This window comes from Hyaena hyaena, unplaced genomic scaffold, assembly GCF_003009895.1.
Source record: "Hyaena hyaena isolate Hyena2069 unplaced genomic scaffold, ASM300989v1 scaffold_123, whole genome shotgun sequence".
Taxonomy (NCBI): domain Eukaryota; kingdom Metazoa; phylum Chordata; class Mammalia; order Carnivora; family Hyaenidae; genus Hyaena; species Hyaena hyaena.
Genome location: NW_024080756.1, coordinates 2740075 through 2758924, shown reverse-complemented (window position 1 = coordinate 2758924; position 18850 = coordinate 2740075). Strand labels below are relative to the sequence as shown.

At 41.3% G+C, this 18850-nt stretch overlaps 1 protein-coding gene across 8 annotated transcripts in view; it reads right to left on the bottom strand.

Moving 5' to 3' along the window:
* Positions 1–18850, bottom strand: part of ARMC2 (armadillo repeat containing 2) — a 135299-nt gene that overhangs the window by 46790 nt on the left and 69659 nt on the right. For all 8 annotated transcript variants that reach the window (XM_039237431.1, XM_039237428.1, XM_039237426.1 and 5 more), the window contains one exon: positions 15405–15504. In XM_039237431.1, coding sequence (XP_039093362.1) covers positions 15405–15504 — 100 coding nt within the window. The remainder of the gene's footprint in view (positions 1–15404; positions 15505–18850) is intronic.

Sequence of the window (18850 nt, the reverse complement as noted above, 5' to 3'; positions counted from 1 at the left end):
TCCCTGATGCCCAAGTACAAAGGAAAGGACAGAAAACAAATGGTTAAATAAATGGTTCAACTCCATCAGTTCACAACTATCTTAGTAAATTATAAGACAAAGGCAATCTTATCAACAGCCTAATCTCCAGAAACCTATAGACTCAGTTTCCTGGAGCCCCAACATCACCGCCCCAACATCACCATCCCCTCCGTAGTGCTGTGGGGAACAAAGGCAAGAAGGAAATGACAGATAAAATTAAATTTCCTTATAACCTGCAGCCCTTTGACACACGCTTAAGGCAGGCAGAGTAAAATCTTTCTCCAGGAACTCCCTACTGTCTTAAATGTTAATGCCTTAGCTTGACAACAGCTAGGCCTCCAGTGATCTGTGAGTCTTTAGAATATGAAAATCTCTTTGGAAAGTTCTCTTTTGACTTTACCTCCCCCAGCCCCATAGTATATAAGGAGTCACTCTTCACAACCCCAATACACCTCTTTCTGCCCGCAGGTCCCGTCCCCATGCTTTAATAAAATCACCCTTTTGCACCAAAAACATGGCCAGGAATTCTCTTTTGACCACTGACCCCACCATCACCCCAAAACCTCATCACTTGTCTTTCTTGATCAGGGTAGTGGTTACATGGGAGACACCTTCATCACTATTTGCTAAATTGTACATGTGTGTTTCATGTACTTCTCTGTGTATAAATGATATTTCACAATAAATAAATGTTTCTTAAAATCCCAAGCTGAGAACAATTTACAACTAAACAGAATGCAAACATAGTTATGTTCTTAATTCCACAACAAAAGACAAATGAGTGCCCTTGGCCTCACCCACACCCCCCCCCCACCCCCGAGAGTGAGGGAGGAAGAGTCTCCTGTGGGAGGAAGAGACTTCACAGACACACTCTCTGAGGGGCTACGACTGACCTGGGTGCTAATTCTCCTTGTGCCACTCACTGTGCGGTTTGACAGGCAAGAAACGGGGGTTTGTGCAAGCTGCCTGGTCACACAGCTAGTGAGGGCTGAGTCAGGATTGGAACCCAGGATTCCCCCGACCCAGAGTCCTTTCTGCAGCCAAGCCTGGCCTTCCACATGGCCTATCATTTAAGTATCTCCTTTGCCTTACCATACGCAGAGCAGTCAAGGAGTTTTCTCTTTTCAAAATCCAGGGGCTCCTGGGTGGCTCCATTTGTTAAGAGTCTGACTTCAGCTCAGGTCATGATTTCAGACTTTGTGAGTTCGAGCCCTGCGTTGGGCTCTGTGCTGACAGCATCGAGTCTGGAGCCTGCTTCAGATTCTGTGTCCCCCTCTTTCTCTGCCCCTCCCCTGCTCATGCTCGGTCTCTCTCTCAAATATAAACATTAAAAAAGGTTATAAAAAAATAAATAAAATCCAAATATGTCACCAGGAAAGATTCCCTACAAACCTGACTTTGTTGATCAGATCTGTAGTAGCAAACTTAAGGACTGGGGACAAAGGGCAGAGGCCTGGACCTGTTTTAATCAAGGAGCCAGGTCGGGGCGGGGGGGTGGGGGGTGGGGTGGGGGGCTGAGGGGGGGATGGACAGGACAGGGACTATGCGTGGCAGAGAGTGGAGGGTCACAGGCAAAGGACAAAACAGGACTTGCCTGGGGCTCCTCTGCCAATACCAACTTGTTCCTGCTTGTTCTTGAAAGAAAAGTTTTCCCTGGCACTGGCCGAGAAGAAGCGAGGCCACTGCTTGTGCAGCTGGGAACCATTTGTCAACATTAAGAAAGTCGGAGGCTAACTCGCCAGCAAGAAGTGGAGCAGGTCCAGGAGAGAGTTCGCACTGGGAAAAACTTCAGCTCAGCATGCAGCCACTGGCAGCCCGTCTTCCCAGTCAGGAGAGCCTGCTCCTGGGCCACCAGAAGCCTGAAGCCCTTAGGGAACTCTAGATGCTGGGGGCCTGGGAGAATACACTCGCAGGATCGCAGGATCGGAGTGAGACACGATGCTTTGGGGCTTTGAAGAGCTTCTAATTGACTGAGACGGCAAGGCTAACAAGTGTGGGCAAAGAGCAAAGACTAAAAGGGCCAAGCAGGAAGCTAGACACAGAAAGGGACTGTAATCTCCAGCTTGAGAGCCAGGCAGTCTCATTCATACATGTGACTTTGCTTAGCCTCTCTGTGCCTCCATTCACTCATGTGTAGAATGGAGGAAATACTGTATTGCATTGCATTGCATTGCATTGCGTTGCGTTGCGTTGTATTGTATTGTATTGAGACCAAACAGGTAAAGCACAAATCGTGAGGAATGATTTGGGCGCTGCTCTGAACCGCTTTCATGTACTATTAATAACACGTTAGTGGCATTAAACTGTGTAGGATGGACCTGATGGTCTCTGAGGAGTTTGGGTGAGGGGATGCCCAGGGAACAGTGGTGGCAACTGGCAAAATTACCGCTGATGAATCTGAGTCTACCCTTGAAAAATGTGTGAAAAGCAGATATACGGAGGGGAGGATGGGGTAGGTTGGCCAGGCAAAAAGGGACAGGTCTTGACAAAGTGCCTGGGACAGTCCCCTTTCTGGGCAGGGGAGTTGCCTTGTCTGTCTCTGGTCACCAGGCGGTTCCCTAAAATAACTGAACTCTATGGCTCTCAAATCTTAAATCAGCACACACAATTTCATTATGACGCTCGTCATTTCATGTAAACGCGGCGGTTACTTCACATAATTCCCGATGACAGAGGCTCCTCCCTGGGCTCTGGACGGAAAGCACTCCTCCACCCTGGACACACCCAACAGAGAAGCAGATCACTTTCCAACCAGGACAGAGGGCATTTCTGAGAATTAGGCTCCTCGAAGGATATTCCATTTTATATATTTTCTATGCTGAGGAATATGAGCTTCTTGCATAAACTCTGATGTGTAATTTCTGATTACAGACACCCCACATGACTTCTGTCTCTGCAAAAGCCTAACAGTCAAACCATAATAGTAGTAGCAGCAGCAGCAATGAACACACAGTGTTGATGGTATGCCAGGCCCTGGTCCAAGCATTTAGATGCACAAATTAATTCATTAAAAGTGATAATTTGTAGCCCTTTAATCTGAACAAAGCGGGTCCCAATCTCCACACTCCAGGGAGTCCCCTCTCTCTCACATTTAACAGTACTCCTGTTGACGCTGATCGCCCTCACGCTGTTCCCCGGATTGAGCTCCTCGCCCATTTCCTCAGAAGCGTGTGAAGCAAGACAGGAAAGACGTTGTGTTGTATGTGATTGTGAATGAGTTCTTTAAAAACTTAAAAAGTGGTTGCATTCTCTTTGCTCATTCATATCGGGACTAATCAACTTACCCTGTAAAATGTCACAGCTGCCTTCTGAAGGATGCTAAACTATTCTCTCTTCTCCCTCTTCCTAGGCCTCTTCACCTCTGCCTTCCTATGTTTGTTTTTCTGCTTAGTAGAACTCAGCAGGTGGCTCTGGCCCCATCCCATCTCTACCCATCACTGCTGACCAGCCAGGAGTATTCAGACCAGATCCCAGGCTGGAGGTGAAGGCAGCTTCCCTTAGAGATCATCACTCTTCCAAACGCCAAGGGACCTCCCTCCACGGTCACATGCAGTCTAATCTGGGAAGACCAAGTGCTGCTTTTCTTAGAAAAATTCCTTCGGCCGCTTCGGCTTCTACAGTTCTTTTATTCTAATGCCTGCATGGATCCTACCATGGCATACGCCTCACACGGGAAGAAGAAACCGTAGGCTTTAGTGCAGGAACAGTTAACACCGCCACAGTACCTCTCTCCCTGCCTTCAGATGGAAAAAGGAGGGGGTGGTTCCTGGCAGCAGCAGGGCCAACTGAGGGATGGCACGCGGGATCAACAAACGGGGGTGGCAGATTGCACCGCTCGCAGCACCAAGCTTCCAAGCAACTGCTACGCTCACGGTTTCTGTCCTCTTTCTCAGGGTTGGCTCTGGCGTCTTTTCTTTCCCCACCCCCCACCTTTCTCCAATCTATTCCCTGCAAATCTAGGGAACGTGGAATAGGCCAAAATAGAAGCAGTCTCCCGGGAGGCTGGCAGAGCCAGCCAGTCTTCCCATACCAGTGCCTGTCTTGGCTCATCTGGAGGCCCGAGGACACCAGCTGAGCAAGAGGGCTTTGCGAGGCCCCGTGGCTCACCATGGGCGGCCCGCACCATGCCCAGGACCACCTTGGACTGTGTCATAGAGAGGTTATTCACTGTTCCACAGAGAGAGGTGAAGGATTGTTGCCAATACTTTGCAAGTCTCCAAAACGCCACTCAACTACACATTCTATAAAAGTTTGAAAAAATTAGACAAAGGCCAACAGTATCGATTTGTAGAGACCACTGACTGAATCCATAGCAGAAAATTATTTCATTGGTATACAATTCTCCTGTGAGGTACAGATTCTATTATTCTCAGACGGCATCTGACAGCCACCTATAAATCCACCCTGAACTTTCAGAGCATTTTTATCAAATGTAATACAATGTTGCATATATATGCCACAGCTTTGTAGTTTTGAATCAGGAGAGATACTTTTTCCATTTTAAAGAAGGCAGTCTAGTATAACTAGTTCATATTGACTTTCCAATTTTGCATAACAATGGAGTCGGCCTAGCAACAGTTCTGGCCAGCCAGAGCTCACACAAACAGGTACACCAACGGCAAGAAGCCTGACCTCACCTGTGCCTTCCAGTTATAGCCTGTGGGATATTCTCTTTAATTTTGTTTTTTTTTTTTAATTTTTTTTAATGTTTTTTATTTATTTCTAGGAGAGAGAGAGAGAGACAGCATGAGCAGGGGAGGGTCAGAGAGAGAGGGAGTCACAGACTCTGAAAGAGGCTCCAGGCTGTGAGCTGGCAGTCAGCACCGAGCCCGACGCGGGGCTCGAACCCACGAACCGCGAGATCATGACCTGAGTGAAAGCCGGACGCTTAACCGACTAAGCCACCCGGGCGCCCCTCTTTAATTTTGAATATACTGTGCCCTTAGGAGCCAGCACATTACTCGCGGTCTCAGTGGGCTCCGCACTACTGTAAATGAAATTGCTTTAACTGGAACAAAGCCAGGAGCCCGCCACAGCTGAGCAGCCAGCAAGCTCCCGCAGCAGCAGTTGTTGATGTGACCATCCACATGAGGGAGACTGGCCTCAAGTCAGCGAAGGAGGCTCTCCTTCTACCCAGGGATATGGAGACTCAGGCCTTATGGGGTTTGCTGACCCCGAAGTCCAACCCTGGTGAGGAGAAGAGACAGGATCTTGGACCATCTGGGCTTACAGGCAGATCCCCAAACTCCTCACTCACCAAATCCTCACCTGCCTGATCCCCCAGACTTGGCCCTACTGGCATCTTTGATTCCCCACTCCCCTCACCAACCAGTCACTGAGCTCCCTTTGCTCTGCCATCTCAAAACCTCCCCCCACTCCTTCTTTCCCGTGCCTGTTCTGGTTCATCTATCTGTAGCCTCTGGTTTACAGACCCTTGGTGGGATCCTCCCTGTTTTCATTGTTAATACCACTTCTTTTTTTTTTTATTTAAAAAAAATTTTTAAAGTTTATGTTTGAGAGAGAGAGAGAGAGAGAGAATGAGCAGGGGAGGGGTAGAGAGAGAATCCCAAGCAGTGTCTGTACTGTCAGCACAGAGCCCCATGCAGGGCTCAAACTCACAAACATTGAGATCATGACCTGAGCCGAAATCAAGAATCAAACACTTAACTGACCGAGCCACCCAGCTGCCCCTGTCAATCTACTTCTTGAAGCATAGCTCTTACATCACCCCCTTGCTCAAAAACATCCACTGCCTGTTAAATGTCAAAGCCAGCGTCCAGTGCATCATCCAGCCCCGTATGACCAGTTCTGCATTACCTGACATTATTACTCCCCACCCACAGCCAGCCAAAGTGAACACATTCCTCCTGGTTCCCCACACCCTTCCTACTGGGCCTGAAAATAACTGGTGTGCATAATGTTGACTATAAGGGAGGAACTATATCAAACTATCGCAGAAAGAATAAACTATGTTCAGCAGACTCCACTTACTTAGAAGAGAAGTACTTCTGCTAAATAACAGAAAACATTTTAGAAAGATTTTCAAGATGCCCCATTTAAAATTGGGTTAGAAACTTCTCATGTAATCTGGATCCGAGAGCTGAATCACGATCTGCGATTTTGCAACATTTACCCAGCTTCCCACCTTCGAACAAAACCTCAACATGAGTTGAACATACAGGTGAGCTGAAGAACAGATACATTTTACCAATCTGGAAGACAGACTGCACCACAGCAAAAACTGCTAACTAACCCTACGGTACTGAAAGTGGGTCAGCAGTGTGCATAAGTGCCGCACCATACAAAATGGGAGGATCTGAGATGCTGGCGACTCAAAACCCAGAGTCTGAGTAGAAGAGCACTTAAAAACCTGCAGGGATTATACTTGATGCCTCCATGCATCTATCCATTCCATCAGTCACCATTTATGCTTCTGGATGTGGCTATCACTCAAAAGCACCAGGCGAGGCTAGAATTTCACTCTGCTCTGTTCTGTTTTTTAAGTCCGCAGACATAAGTCAGGCGTTTGGGTTTAGTGCTGAGCCAGGGAAGAGCCAGTCCCACAAGGGCAAAGCAGCAGGAGCTGGGAAGAATGAACAAGCGAAGAGCTTATTGTGCTGCCCGCCTGGTCAGGGGTATAGACCAACGCCAAGGCTGAAAAAAGGAGTAAGCGCAGCCAAACACTAGCACAACCCACTGGGAATGTGGCTGCAGAGGGGCTGGGAAGAGAGCCATAGGGCACGCTCCTGCCAGGCAAGAGGCAGAGGGCGAGCCTGGAGCCAAGCTGCCATATAAAGGCTCCAGGGGAAGGGGTGGAGGCGCCTCCCTGACCAATCCTCACTGGGCCCCAAAGGAGATGGAGCGAAGAGAGAGGTCACGTTATCTCTGGGCTGTTGCACGGCGACTGTGGTTGCATTACAGAGGAGCGGTGAGGAAAATGGCAGATGCCTGTGCTCTCAGCCCATACCCTTCAGACATTCCAGGTCTCACTGTCAACACCACAATGCCTAAGCATTCCAAATCAGACAGTGCTCACTGTGCGTACGTGCCTGAACATGATCGCTTACCCTAAAGTTGTCTAAATGGAATGAGAGAGGCGTGACTTTAAAAGAAGCACAAGCAAGGACATGTCGGGCGATTCCCAGACAGTGTTTTTGAAGGCTCTGATGAGGGTCCTGCCTCTGGATGTTCTGCTTAAAAATAAAACAAAAACAAAAACAAACAAACAAAAAACAACAACAAGAAACTGGCCATATCTCAAATGGAGAGGGTCAGGTAGGCAGTTGCTCAATGGGCACGAGTGAGTGATGGGAACGTAGATAAAGGTTATTCTTTTTGGACCATGGCCTCAGTAAAATATTGTCCATCTTAAAAATCTCATTTGAGGCATTTTACCGGATCTCCTGCCCATTAGATAAATATTTACAGAAGAAATGGGGAAAATCCCTTCATGTTCTTCCGAAAAACAAACTGGCGCATATTTTGTGGAGATGCTAAATGTAGCAACGGTGACGTCAGAGGCACCTCCTAGGGCAGGCCCTGGTTTGCAAGGCTGATGTTGACCCCGCTCATCCCTGCGTTACTAGGCCCATCTGTTTGTACATTTGGTTCATACCAAATGTAGTTTACACCATAGAGCCTACAATATGTGCATATTTCTTAAATGAGATTTGTCATTTAATTGAATTTTGGTTACCATTTTTAATAGATGCTTTACTAATGCTGACATTTAGCTTTCAAACTGCATCAAGCTGACTGAAATGTGCTCCAGTCTCTGTTTTTGTGTGTGTGTGTGTGTGTATGGGAACTGGAGTGATTAGTTGTACCAGGGATCTTGGACCAATTAACCTCCTAGACAGGAGCCAAAGAAGTTTCCCTTGTTCTCCCTGAGGAAGTCCTTTGTAAGAGCCGGGAGGGGTGGATTCCTTTTCTCTGAGACTGCTGATAAACCAGAAACCCTGGCTGGTACCACAGCCTCAGACACAGACAGGCCCACATCACAGAAGGGCTGCGTGCAGAGAAGGGTGGAAAAAACCGAGCCATCCTTTGACTGTATATGCACTAATCTTCAAATGTTATCTGTTGCGAACTTATAGTTAAAGGCGAAAGATTTATGCGATCTGAAGAGAAACCAGAGTATTTGTTGTGAACTTATAAAATCTCGATGTGGTATATACTGAACTTGCTCAGAGCAGGACATTGGTAGGAATATTTGGTGATTATTTTAACAAGAAAATTTGGGGATTATTTCACCAGCTACAAATCCATGGCTCATGGTTTGTCTAGCTAACTGAGGTTAATGAGCCCTCCCTTTTGCAACCCTGAACTCACCAGAATGAATCTAAGTGGTTTGCTCTGACCAGTGCCTGAAGCCTGTGTTATCAAAGCATTATCAATGTTATCACTGGGTTACGACCTAGGACTAGTTTTTTTCTTTGTTGTTTTTTTTTTTTTCCAGGACTTCTTGTTTTGACACGTCTGGCAGAAAAAATTCATAGAAGAATCTAATAAACCATCTCATTTTCCCTAGCTAAGAAACCTTCTAGCTATTGGTGCAGAAAGCAAAAGACATGAGGCGCCTGGGTGGCTGGATCAGTTGAGCCTTCGACTTCGGCTCAGGTCATGATCTCAAGGTTCATGAGTTAGAGCCCTGCACCAGGTTTGCTGCTGTCAGCTCAGAGCCTGCTTTGGATCCTCTGCCCCCTCTCTCTCTCTGACCCTCCCTCAGTCATGCTCATTCTCTCTCTCAAAAATAACTGAAAACATTTAAGAACAAAAAGCAAAAGACTTGGCTGTCAGCACTTACTGGGGAAACCTACCCAACATCTGGCCTGTCTTGCTAATTTGGCTCCTGGCTTTGTAAGAGAAAGTCACTTTCAGCCCTAGGCCTGCAGAGAAAGAATGACCCTGTGTGGCTGATTTGATTAATCACTTTAAAATCTCTTGAGGTTTTGTAGAAACTCTCTGCCATCAATATTGGAGAACATTGTTTTAAGGAACCACCTTCATAATTTGTACCATAGGTTCCCAAACCTGCTATTCATTTCAATCATTTGAGGAGCCTCTAAAAGTAGGTCCTGGGGCTCCATTTCAGACCTGAATCTGAATCTCCCAAGGTGGGGCCTGTGAACCTGTATTTTTAAGCTCCCCCAGCTGATTCTGATGATAAGCCAAGTCCAGAAGTTACTGACTTAAATCAGGAAGGAATTAGAAATCTCCCCACCTTAATCCCTACTCTCTGATTTGTTTTTAAATATCACTTTAAAAAATAAAAATCCATTTTCCTTGTAAAAAAAATTCTTACAACACAGATGTATAAAAAACAAAAGTGAAAATGCCCCCCAGTAACCCTTCGTTATCATTGACCTGATAGACATAAATACATTTTTAAAAAGACCCATTTTTTTAAAAATTTTGAGAGAGACAGAGACAGCATGAGTGGGAGAGGGGCAGAGAGTGAGAATCCCAAGCAGGCTCTGCACTGTCAGCACAGAGCTGATGTGGGGCTCGAATCCATGAACTGTGAGAGCATGACCTGAGCTGAAACCAAGAGCAAGATGCTTAACCACCCAGGTGCCCCTAAAAAATACCCATTCTTATATGCGGAGCCAGACTTGACCTTGACAAGAGATGAATATGAATGTAGATATGAATGTTAAAAAACAGTGTTGGGGGTATTGGGGTTTTGTTTTTGTTTGCTTGTTTGTTTACTTTTGGCATTTTCTCATACAATTTTTCTTTGTTTTCCTTCATTGGGAAAAAGAACAGATAAGGGAGGAAACATTCCCCAGTAGCAACCAGCACTGGTGCTACCTGGGACAAAACAAAATTTCCCCACTTGGTGGACCTTGGGAGTGGCAGGTACCATTTGCTATGGAGCTCCTCAGCAGCTTGAGAAGATCACTTAAAGAGGTGTGTGTGGAGGGTGCCTGGGTGGCTCAGTTGGTTGAGCAGCTGACTCTTGATTTGCACTAAGGTCCCGATCTCATGGTTTGTGGGTTTGTAGCCCTGAGATGGGCTCTGCACTGACAGCACAGAGACTGCTTGGGATTCTCTCTCTCTCTTTCTTTCTGCCCCTCCCCCACTCACACTCTGTCTATCTCAAAATAAACTTTTTTTAAAAAAAAAGGTGTGTGTAGGGGGTTTTCTTTTTTTGTCCTTTTTTTGAGATTTTTGTTTTCTATGTTCTTTGAAGATATGCTTTGCCATGAACATGATTTGATTTAAAAATGAATCTCAGGAAAATAAAACCTCTGCTGATTCCCAGCATAGTCCTCAGACTTTTAAGACAAAGCTAACACTGACCTCTCAGAATAAAGATAAGGTATATAGTCTTTCTGCTTGTTTAATCGTTTGGTGATAGTATTAAGAGACTACAAGTCTCCCAAAGTATATGTCTACAGCTCAACTTAGTCTCAGATTTTTATAAATAAAAATAATTATGGAAAGAAATAATTCTATTTTAAAAGTTCCTGGGGGACTGGTGAATTTTCCAAAGATTCGTTCAAAGCCTCAACATCCAAATAAATCTCAGCAAAGTTTTCAGCCACTGCAGATGAACGCACTCACATCAGAACATGCATGGTGTGGGATTTCTGGATTTACTTTTATTTCTAAAAAAAGGGGAAATACAAATTGTATTCACCTGGCCACTTGGGAACATGAACCTAAAACGCTATGCTGGTCTGAAGGAATTTCAAATCCATCATTTCTGTGTTACTCTTGTGTACGACCACACACCAATATGAAAAATGTCGGAAAACAATGATTATTATTTCCTCCTCCAAACTAGGAAGAAGAAAGTAAATATTTAAGGAAGGGATACTAGAAAATAATTTTATAACGCCTTATGGATTCCAAAGTACGTATTTCAAATACTCAAAATTCATTCTTTCAGCACTTTATCATGAGTCTAGGACACCAAGCTTCATCTCAGGTTTATCGAAACAGGGCCTATGTCCTTCAGGACTCCAGGCAGTGGGTGAGACAGCTGTACAAAACAAAAGAAAACAAAACAAAAAACCATTTGGAGAATCACAAATAAAATATTTACAAAGACTTATGGAGCTTTTGGTTAATGATTTTAGGAAGTAGTTGGGACACATAACTACTTCCTTGTATGCTGAATGATATCCTTGCTCTTCTAAAATATTTTAGTCTTGAGGAAAATATAAATTATGTATCTATTTTTCTTGCTAGAAAAAAATTAGAGGTGGTTCAAAACTGCAACATATCATTCTTTAGGATAAATAAAATACAGGATAGAGTCAAAGTATAATTTTTGAGAAGTTAACAACATGACTCTCATATAGATATAAAATTAACACATTAAAAAAATTGCTTCTCTCATTAATGAGAGAGCCAATACAATTGTTAGGTTGGCTCCAAGAACAATCAAAGAACTGGGTGCTTACAAGCATTAAAAATAATGTTAGACTACTAGGTTAGATACACACTTGGCTATAGCCTACAAGGTCATAAAACCCTAACTTTAGAGATTATCTTGTCTACCAGACAGAAATCTACAAATTAATGTGTAACTTTATAGCTCCTGAGTTCTAATCAAATAGTAAATAGTAAGTTTAAACAGAGATACATTCTACTCAAGAATTAAGCCTATTAAACAATTCACAGCATGACTTTGTCAGGACATGTAGCCTCCCAGTCCAAAATCCTATTTCTAAGTTGTGGATATTTTTTTCTTTTATTTTTTAACTGATTAATTTATTTTGTGTGGGGGGGGGGTGGACAGGGAAAGAATCTAAGTGGGGAAGGAGCAGAGTGAGAGGGAGAGAGAGAATCTCAAGCAGGTTCTTAACTGTCAGCACAGAGCCCAACTTGGGGTTTGATCCCACAAATTGTGAGATCATGACCTGAGCTGAGATCAAGAGTTGGATGCTTAACTGACTGAGCTACCCAGGTGCCCCTGGATAATTTTTCTTAATCATAGTGAAGTGGTGAAGATTAGGGACACTCTGCCTGGGTCTTTGGTTCTGGGTGTACTAGCTACATTAAAATCTTTAAAATGATACACTGATAAGGGAGGAATTGAGTATCTTGAAGAGGAGGAGACATGAGAGCTACATCTTTTATATTAACTAGACCTTGAAGATGAGAAGTGACAAGAGATATTTTATCCAAGAGTCTCCTCAGGCCTGCTCACTAAGAGTCTATTCATATTCAATTTTATTTAAGACTTTTTTAGGTGATACTTTTAACAAGTTTTATTACAAGGTTCACCTAATTGCAAGCAAATAATTGCAAAAGGAAAGTAAAGATTACCAAGAGCAGAGTCACCAATGAATAGAAAAGGAAGAGAGGGAAAAAAGAAGACACAGACATTTAAAGAATCTCATCAGGGACACCTGGGTGGCTCAGTCGGTTGAGTGTCCGACTTGGGCTCAGGTCATGATCTCTCAGTTCCTGAGTTTCAGCCCCAAGTCGGGCTCTGTGCTGACAGCTCAGATCCTGGAGCCTGCTTCAGATTCTGGGTCTCCCTCTCTCTCTGCCCCTCTCCCCCCCCCCTTAAAAATAAATAAATATTTAAAAAAATAATAATCTTATCAACAGACTCATGTCCCGGTATGGGACAAAGAGCCCCTAGAGCAATAATTAATGCTTGTAATATTGACCTTTGGCATCAAGAAGAGGTTAAATTATTTTTAGTGTCTTCTAAGAAAGAAAGGGAATATGTAGTATATTTGAATATGATCTTCACTGCAATAACTAAAATAATTTAATAAATATGCATTTCCTTGATGGTTCTGGACACAACATGAACTGTACATAGTTTGCAAGGTGCTCTTCATTCTTCTTTGAACCAAAATAATTTTAATAGGAACATAAAATTATCATATAGACCAAGAAAAATATGGCTTTGAAATATCAATTTTGCTTTATGAGAACTATTGGTCCAAAGTGAAAAGTAGTTCACTAAGAGACATAGTAAAAATTTTATGCAGATTAAACTTGAAGATATGTAGTCCCTTGCACCAGCAAAAGCATACCCTTAGCTATGTTGACATCTCAAGTGCCTCATATTGGCAAGATACCAGGAGTTTTGTCTGTTTATTAAACATGGCCATCATCCAAGCTATAATCAGAAAAACAAATGGTTATTTACTAGTAATGCTACAAAACAATAGGACTATTTGTCAGTACTGAACTGATACGTATTCTTCCTTTTTAAAAAATTACAGGTTATGACATAACTTAAAATCAAAATGTTAAACTGAAATGCTTTCTTTAACCCACACTTGAAAATTCTAGTGCAAGCAAAGATGTCTTCTCTGGTTATAGTTCTCTAAATCATCCAAAATCGAAACACCAAAGCAAAAAAGCACAATGATGATAAAGTAAAATTACAATGAAAATCCATAAAATATCATTTTCAAATAAAATCCATAACTAAACTTTTTAAGTATAAGATCTAAAAGAATTCTTTTAATGTAAACTAACTTTTCTGCCATTTTAATACTTAAAAAGAAAGCCAGGAATAGGAATGCCTAAGATTTTCGTTGGATTAACTCACTTGTCCTAAGATTACATTTCTGATAATATATTGTGCCAAGATCTACATTAATAAATGCTTAATGGACACTTAAATTAACAGCAGATTGAGAATACTTTCGGGTAGATTAATCAAATCCATTCTTCATCTGCCATAGCAAATTCTTATACCTGGAAATCTTTCAAAGTATGTAATTTAGAGAAAATACAAAATATGTAGATGAAAGAAAGCATTTGTAACCCAGATACTCAGAATCAGAAACTCAAGTACATATTTGTAAAGTAGTGTTTAAAAGACAAATAGAAACTTAACACTTTAAGCAAGGTTTTATCATCTTTAAAATGTAGTAATGTATAATATGAGCATAGAAACTTCTCTGTCATCTGTATAACCAAAAAGATACAAGTAACATTTTAACAAATTAGCTAATAATAGCATAAAATCTGACAAACTTAGTCATTCTCAGCAGAAATATTTGGCTGAGTAAAAATAAATTCAGTGCTATTTGTGGCACACAGGGGTTATATTTTGAGGTGGTTTTGAGGTGGCCAATGTAAACAAACAGAAAGCTTTATATTAAAATGTCAGTACACACATAAATTACTTGGTTTTAAACTGATGAAACCTAGTGTGTGATTCTGAAATTTTATCATACTTGAAATCAATATGCATTGTGTTCATGTATAAAATGTCTCATGAAGCACTTGATGTCACTGTAATCACTTATAAAGCTGAATAAAAATAAACTGCATTTAATGAATATTCAGACTCATAATAAAATTTAATGTCTGTACTATCATGATTATATGAAGGTGGAGTCATTTGTGGCTTCCTCCTTTTTCTTAAACAGCTCTATATACTTTTACCCAATTCATTAAAACCAAAGTATTTTCTTTCTGAAACTTTTTTTAGTGCTTATTTATTTTGAGAGACAGAGTGAGAGAGAGTGAGCAGGGGAGGGGCAGAGAGAGAGGAAAGAGAAAATTAAGCACAGAGCCTGATGCAGGGCTCAATCTCATGAACTGTGAGATCATGACCTGTGCTGAAATCAAGAGTTGGATGCCAAACCAACTAAGCCACCCAGGTGCCCCTGTTTTCTTTCTAATATTTACCTTATTTTAGAAGAATTCATCTTCTAAATGCCAAAGTATCAAAGAATTAGAGAATTTTCAGGCTAGAAGAATCTTTAGAGGATACCCGCGCAGGGGTATCCAAACTGGGCTTTGCAATAGAAGTCCCCATGGTTCTCAGTCAAATGCAGATGGCCAGGCCCCTTCCCACCCACCTGGCTCAGCAAGCCCGGGACAGGGCCTGGAAATAACCCCCATCCCACCCCAGGACGACTCTCGTGTAAGTGTCTGTGCATCACTGGCAGGAACAACACTGTGCACCCATCGTCTTCCCTAAACCAGGGATCCAACCACATCAATGTCCTATTGTAGCCATTTCTCCCTCAAACTACTCCCTCCTCAACTCCTACAGGTAACTCTCACTCCTGGGGCTGCCCGTTACACATCAGATTGAAGCTTCTGATAGAAACCTGTACATTCAAAACACAAGGTCATTTATTTTATTTTATTTTTATAGTTTTTATTTATTTTTGAGACAGAGAGAGACAGAGCATGAATGGGGGAGGGGCAGAGAGAAAGGGAGACACAGAATCTGAAACAGGCTCCAGGCTCTCAGCTGCCAGCACAGAACCCGATGCGGGGCTTGAACCCATGAACCGTGAGATCATGACCTGAGCCAAAGTCAGACACTTAACCCACTGAGCCACCCAGGCGCCCCCAAAACACAAGATCATTTAATATGGGCATACACAAATACACCAATGCAAAGACAAATCGAAGAATTAAAAGCATGGAGAACTGACCTGTTTCTTCTGGTATTTGTTTATCACTTTCAAAAACAAGGAGTAACATCTGGAATAGTTGGCCAGGGCTACACAGCAGTCATGGTAAGAAGTAAGTTTGCTGCAGAAATGCCAAATGGGAAAATAAAAATAAACTCTGTGTTTTTTTCGGAAAGCTCAAATACACATAGGGTTACTTTAAATGCAGACTTTCAAAGCATTGCCCAGTAAATGGAAAGGAGTCTAGAAATACTCCACACACCAGTCCAGAGAAGCCACAAGGAGGCTTGCTGTCTGTCTGCTCTAGACTCTGGGGGCATGGAGTTAGGGGTGGAGGGTCCAGGAGAAAAGGTCCTTTGAAAAAAGGACCACGTGTATACGGTGTGAATTTACACTATCCATGTGGTTCAGAACACATAACCCAAGAAATTTACACAAAATCTGTTTAGATAAGAACCAGTGACTCCCCTGGGAACTTGTCAGAAACAAATGTTAAAGTACTTGAACTATGAGGCTTGTAGTGGCATACTAATAGCAGGCAAAATAGGCCTTAAAGCTCAATGGCTTTGAAATTTTGAAAGCATGCAAACAAGTGAGTACCCACAAGGCAGTACTGACAAACCACTATGGAATTGGGACGTGTTCATAAGTCTCTTGTTAAGTGAGAGATTAATAGGTAAAACATCATCAATATCTGAAAAACTTGACCATTAACAGGTCTCAGCGAATTTTCAGAGAACTGGTGTCTTCCAGATCACGTTCTCTGGTCAAAGAACAATTAAGTTAGGAAAGCAAAGTAAAAATACATATTTTAGAAAACATGCTTTTGAAAACTTAAAAACATAATTTATGGGTCAAGGAAACATAAAAATTCAAAAAAAAAACCACTTAGGCCTGAATAACTAAAAATACTACAAATCAAAATGTGTGGGATACAGGTAAAACAGTATTTAAAGCAAAATTTATGAAAGTCTTAAGAAAGACTTTAAAAAAGAAATTGAATTTCCAACTAAAACAGAAGAAAATTATAATACATCCAAAGATAGTAGAAGAAAAGGATTAAAACAGCTAAGAACAGTAGGAATATATCAGAAAACAAACATACAATAGACTGGATCAATAAATCTGTTAGTTGTTTGCAAAAACTAATAAAATTGGCAAATCTTTGGTAAGACAGATAAAGAAAAAAGGAGAAACATCATAAACAGTCAAAATAAGGAATGAAAGTGAGTATCAACAACACAGATGTAGTGTAACATAGTGGTTAAATGTATGAATTCAAAATTTGCCTGGTTTGAACCGCAACTGTTCGATACCAAGAAAACTACTGAACCTCTCTGTGACTTCAGTTTCCTTAAATGTAAAAGGAAGACAATGATAGCACCTACCTTTTAAAGTTATTATTTTGTTATAGTAAAATAACAAAAGGGGACATGATTAGAGATGCAATAGAGAGGAAAAGAATAATAAGAGAATATTTGGAATGGCTTTATATTATTTGAAAACTTAGATTAAATGGGCAGTTTCCCATAAAAATATAACTTTTTGAAACTAACACAAGAGGAAATATGGCTGGATATATAGCCACTAAGGAAAGTGAATCTGTGGTCAATGATGCTCACACACTAATGGGTGCATACACGCTCTCACACACACCAGGATAAAGTAACTTTTCAAGCAAGTTCTACAAACTTTTCAAGAAACAGATAAGTTTGATTTTCAGAAATTCTTCTATAAAAAAGAAAGAGTGGGAACACTTCCCAACTCATTTTATGAGGCTGGTATAAACTTGACACTAAAACGAGATAAGGACAACGTGAAAGGAAAAGTACAGGCTTCCTCTAACTCATAGATGAAAAATCCTACAAGAGATATTAGTCAATTTAACCTAGCAATGTACAGCAGTTTAACATGAGGCAACCTATTAATCTGTAACTACTACATTAATGCATTTAGAAAAGAAAATCTACATAATCAAAATAGATATAAGCATTCAAGACAATTAGTGCAAGAAAATTCTTCCTGAGCCTTCTGAAGGGTATCTACAAAAACCTGCAATAAATATTATTTTTAACTGGTAAAACCACAAAAATATTTTCTTTAAAGTCAGGAGAAAGGCAGCCAGTCCAACACTCTTACAACTTTGCATGGGACATCCTGGGCGATACAGTTAGAAAGAGGTGGGGACGGCAGGGAGGACTTGTAATGATGGGGGATAAAACCCCAAAACTATACTTATTTGCATAGACAAATTGCATAGAAAATCCAAAAGAATCTATAAACTAACACTTAGATATAAATTTCACCAAGATTCTTGGATTGAAATTAATAAGCAAATATTAAATACTATTTATGTACGTCAGCAACAGCCTATTAGGAAATATTTTATACACATATTTTATAGTCAGCATGTGCTATTACATTAGTTTGAGGTCTCCAACATAGTGATTCGACAATTCTATACATTATAACATATTCACCACAATAAGTGTAGTCACCATCTGTCACCCTACAAAGTTATTACAATATTACTGACTATATTCCATATGCTGTACTTTTCTTCCCCATGACTTATTTATTTTATAAGTAGAAGTTTGTACCTCTTAATCCCCTTAAAATATGTTCAGAGATTGCATGCATAATTGCAGCAAAAGCCATGAAGGAATAAATCTAACAAAAGATGTGCAAAGTCTTTTTGGAGAAAATTATAAAATTTTATGGAAAGAGATAAAAGAAGACATCATAAATGTTTATCGATGAAAGGCTCAGTATCATAATTGTGTCAATTCTCCCCTCTTGCATCCCAATTGCTCTATATACTCAGTGCTCTTCTATGAAAAATCCTAAAGTTCCTACCCCAGACCTTAGGTGGTTCTCCAATTCATGAGAAAGAGGGAAGAATTGAGATTTTAAAGGAGAAAAGAGGCAAAGAATTGATCTTGTCTTATAGCAAGACTTAAATCTATAACAGTACGAGCAATGCAGTACTGGTCTGAGGATGGACCAGAGGGCCTAGAAACAGACCTACAAGTATAAGGAACCTTGTGTTTAACTAACCAGACATTTAGAGTCAGTGAAAAAACAAAATGGCATATTCAATAAAAGGTCCTGGGACAACCAACTATCCACGTGGAAAAAATTAAATTGGATCTCTACATACCACCATATATAAAACAAAATTTATGATTTTACAGTGCTTCAAAATGAGAATGATAAGCACCCAGAATTAAGTACCCAGACAGGAAAGTGCAGTGCTGAAAATCGGGTCTGGACTCATCCTCATACTGTGGTCAACTACCAACTCAGCCTTGTTGAAAGTTTCTATTTTGCTAAACAATTACAATAAAGTTCAAGAAAGACCCAGGTCTCTTGAGAAGGATAATTATGTTAAACCATTGGCTCAAAGAGCAGTGAGGGAGGAAATATAATAATTTAAAGACAGAAATTAAACATCTTGCTTTGAAGTG